This window comes from Sinocyclocheilus grahami, unplaced genomic scaffold, assembly GCF_001515645.1.
Source record: "Sinocyclocheilus grahami isolate Dianchi unplaced genomic scaffold, SAMN03320097.WGS_v1.1 scaffold285.1, whole genome shotgun sequence".
NCBI classification, from domain to species: Eukaryota; Metazoa; Chordata; class Actinopteri; order Cypriniformes; family Cyprinidae; genus Sinocyclocheilus; species Sinocyclocheilus grahami.
In genome coordinates, this window is record NW_015505464.1 from 1,549,477 (window position 1) to 1,551,635 (window position 2,159).

Sequence of the window (2,159 nt, forward strand, 5' to 3'; positions counted from 1 at the left end):
TATATATATATATATTTATACAATGTTTATTTATTTGTATTACACATTTTTGTTTTATTTATTTGTTGTACATCTATTGTGTGGTATAAAAATAATACTCAAGCATATTAGTGTTATTGTATTATCATTTTAAGGACCGCTTTTATATATTTATATTTTCCAGTATTTTTATCAGTGTTATTTTAGTATCATTTTGAGTATCATTTTGCGTTTTTGTCCTTGTTACTTTTATATCAGTTTTAGTTTAATTTATTTTAGTAATTTAAACTAAATGAAAAGAAGAAAATGCTGCCTTGCCAAGTTACCAGCTAGCTGATAAATATAAAATAAGTTCATTTTATTTTAGTAAATGTTTATTTTTATTGCCAGTAACGAAAATGTTTTTACAGTTTTAGTTAATTATAGTAACCCTGTCCTAAATGTAGTAATTGTTGGTGCGAGAATTACTATGGCGTTGAGATTAAAGGAGAGATTTTTGGGGTCCAAGTCGGCCTTAGATGATGAAATTGCTGCAGCAGTGCTGTAATTAGGAGGCAATATCGCTGTCTGTAGAATTCCGATCCCTGTGTAATTATCGCACTTGTATTACTTGCTCCTGCCTTGGCTGTTCTGTGGGAATCGGGGCTTCGAGGCAGCGGGAGGAGGCATAGGAGGGGGTGAGGAGTGAAATTAAGAAATGCTGGTTTCCGCCCACAGGTCCAGAGTACGTCGTGGATGCCTCACCAACAGTACGTTATGCAACCTACGGTAAGTGCTGCTGAGGAGGTGTTCATTTATCTTGTGTGTGTGTGTGTGTGTGTGTGTTGGTGAGGTGTTCATTTATCTTGTGTGTGTGCGCACGTGTGTGTTGGGGACGTGAGGAAACAGACAGATAGAGAGGAATGAGGAGAGGTGAGAGTGATTTCGTTTATCTTTTTGAAAGAGTGGATGTTCTGTGAGATAATACAAACAAAAAAACAAATGCAGTGGCTCTTTACCCCCATTGCCCTCTTGTGGCCGAGCAAGTAAGCGCAGGACTGGTGAAAGGTCGTAAACTGGGTGTTTATGTGTGTTCAAAAGGATAGTTCACCCAGATATTTTACATTTTTAACACCATCATGTCAATCCAAATCAAGGTTCTTTCTTATAGTATGTGGAACTTAAAAGGAAAAATGTAAGAACGTAAGAATATATATAAAGAATGAATGAGGACAGGGGTTGTCAGGCTCCGAAATGAAGAAAAAAATCATAATAAAAGTGTTTTGCACAACTCTTGCACTATTTTGTAAGTGTTTTACACTAACAGATAGGATTTAAGTTGTTATTTACTGAAAACGTCTGTTGTCTGCCTCATGTAGAAATGTCCGTGAGACACATTATTTTGAATATGCGCTTAAAGTGAATATCGGTTACGATTTGGTCTTTTCCTCAAATAAAGCAATTGTGTGACTTCAGAAGTCTTAAAATATAGAGCATTAGTCATATGGACCAGGTAATTTCTAACCTTTTTTTTGCCACAGACAGCAAATTATGATGGTCCCCTTGTGAGGGAAGATTTAAACTGATTAATTACTTTATTAATTTAAATTAATATTTCATAGTAATATGAATTATATTATTTTTGGTTCACACTACAGTAGGGAAATTACAATATTTCTTTCCTAATTTCTACACTTAAAAGAGATATATTTTTAATTTGGACTGCAGTAACGTTACCCGTTTAAACCGCTAGCTGTCAACAATTCATACTGCACTTTTAAGCTTTTATTTTGATGGAAACGGCAGTAGAGTTTTATTTTGACAGAAAACTCCATCTTCAGTGAAAACATGCTTACATTATGTAAGCATATGAAAGGGAAGCATTGTTATTGGAGAATGCCGCTGCATTTGGCACCTTGTTACCGTGGAGACACGTGACCATAGCGACCAGAGCTGGCGATGAGGGTTTAAGCAGATCAGCAGACAATAGAAGCGCTCTGAGCTCCCTCTCCGCAGTGCAGTGTGTGTGTGTGTGTGTGTGTGTGTTTTAGTATACATCAGTACCTTAAGTGCACCTGCTGTTGTGACCTGCTGATTTTGTTGGTCATATAGCTGACTTATGCATTACTATCCTAGCCAGATGACAGCTCTGTGTGTGTGTGTGGTTGTGTGTGTGTGTGGGGGGGGGGTTGAGTAAAATT

General features: G+C 36.7%; 1 protein-coding gene across 2 annotated transcripts in view; it reads left to right on the forward strand.

Moving 5' to 3' along the window:
* Positions 1–2,159, forward strand: part of rbms3 (RNA binding motif, single stranded interacting protein) — a 155,816-nt gene that overhangs the window by 145,419 nt on the left and 8,238 nt on the right. The window contains exon 10 of one of the 2 annotated variants that reach the window (XM_016292449.1): positions 697–747. The exons of the other annotated variant lie outside the window; for it this stretch is intronic. Within the exon in view, the coding sequence (XP_016147935.1) occupies positions 697–747 (51 nt within the window). The remainder of the gene's footprint in view (positions 1–696; positions 748–2,159) is intronic. 2 annotated transcript variants of the gene reach the window in all.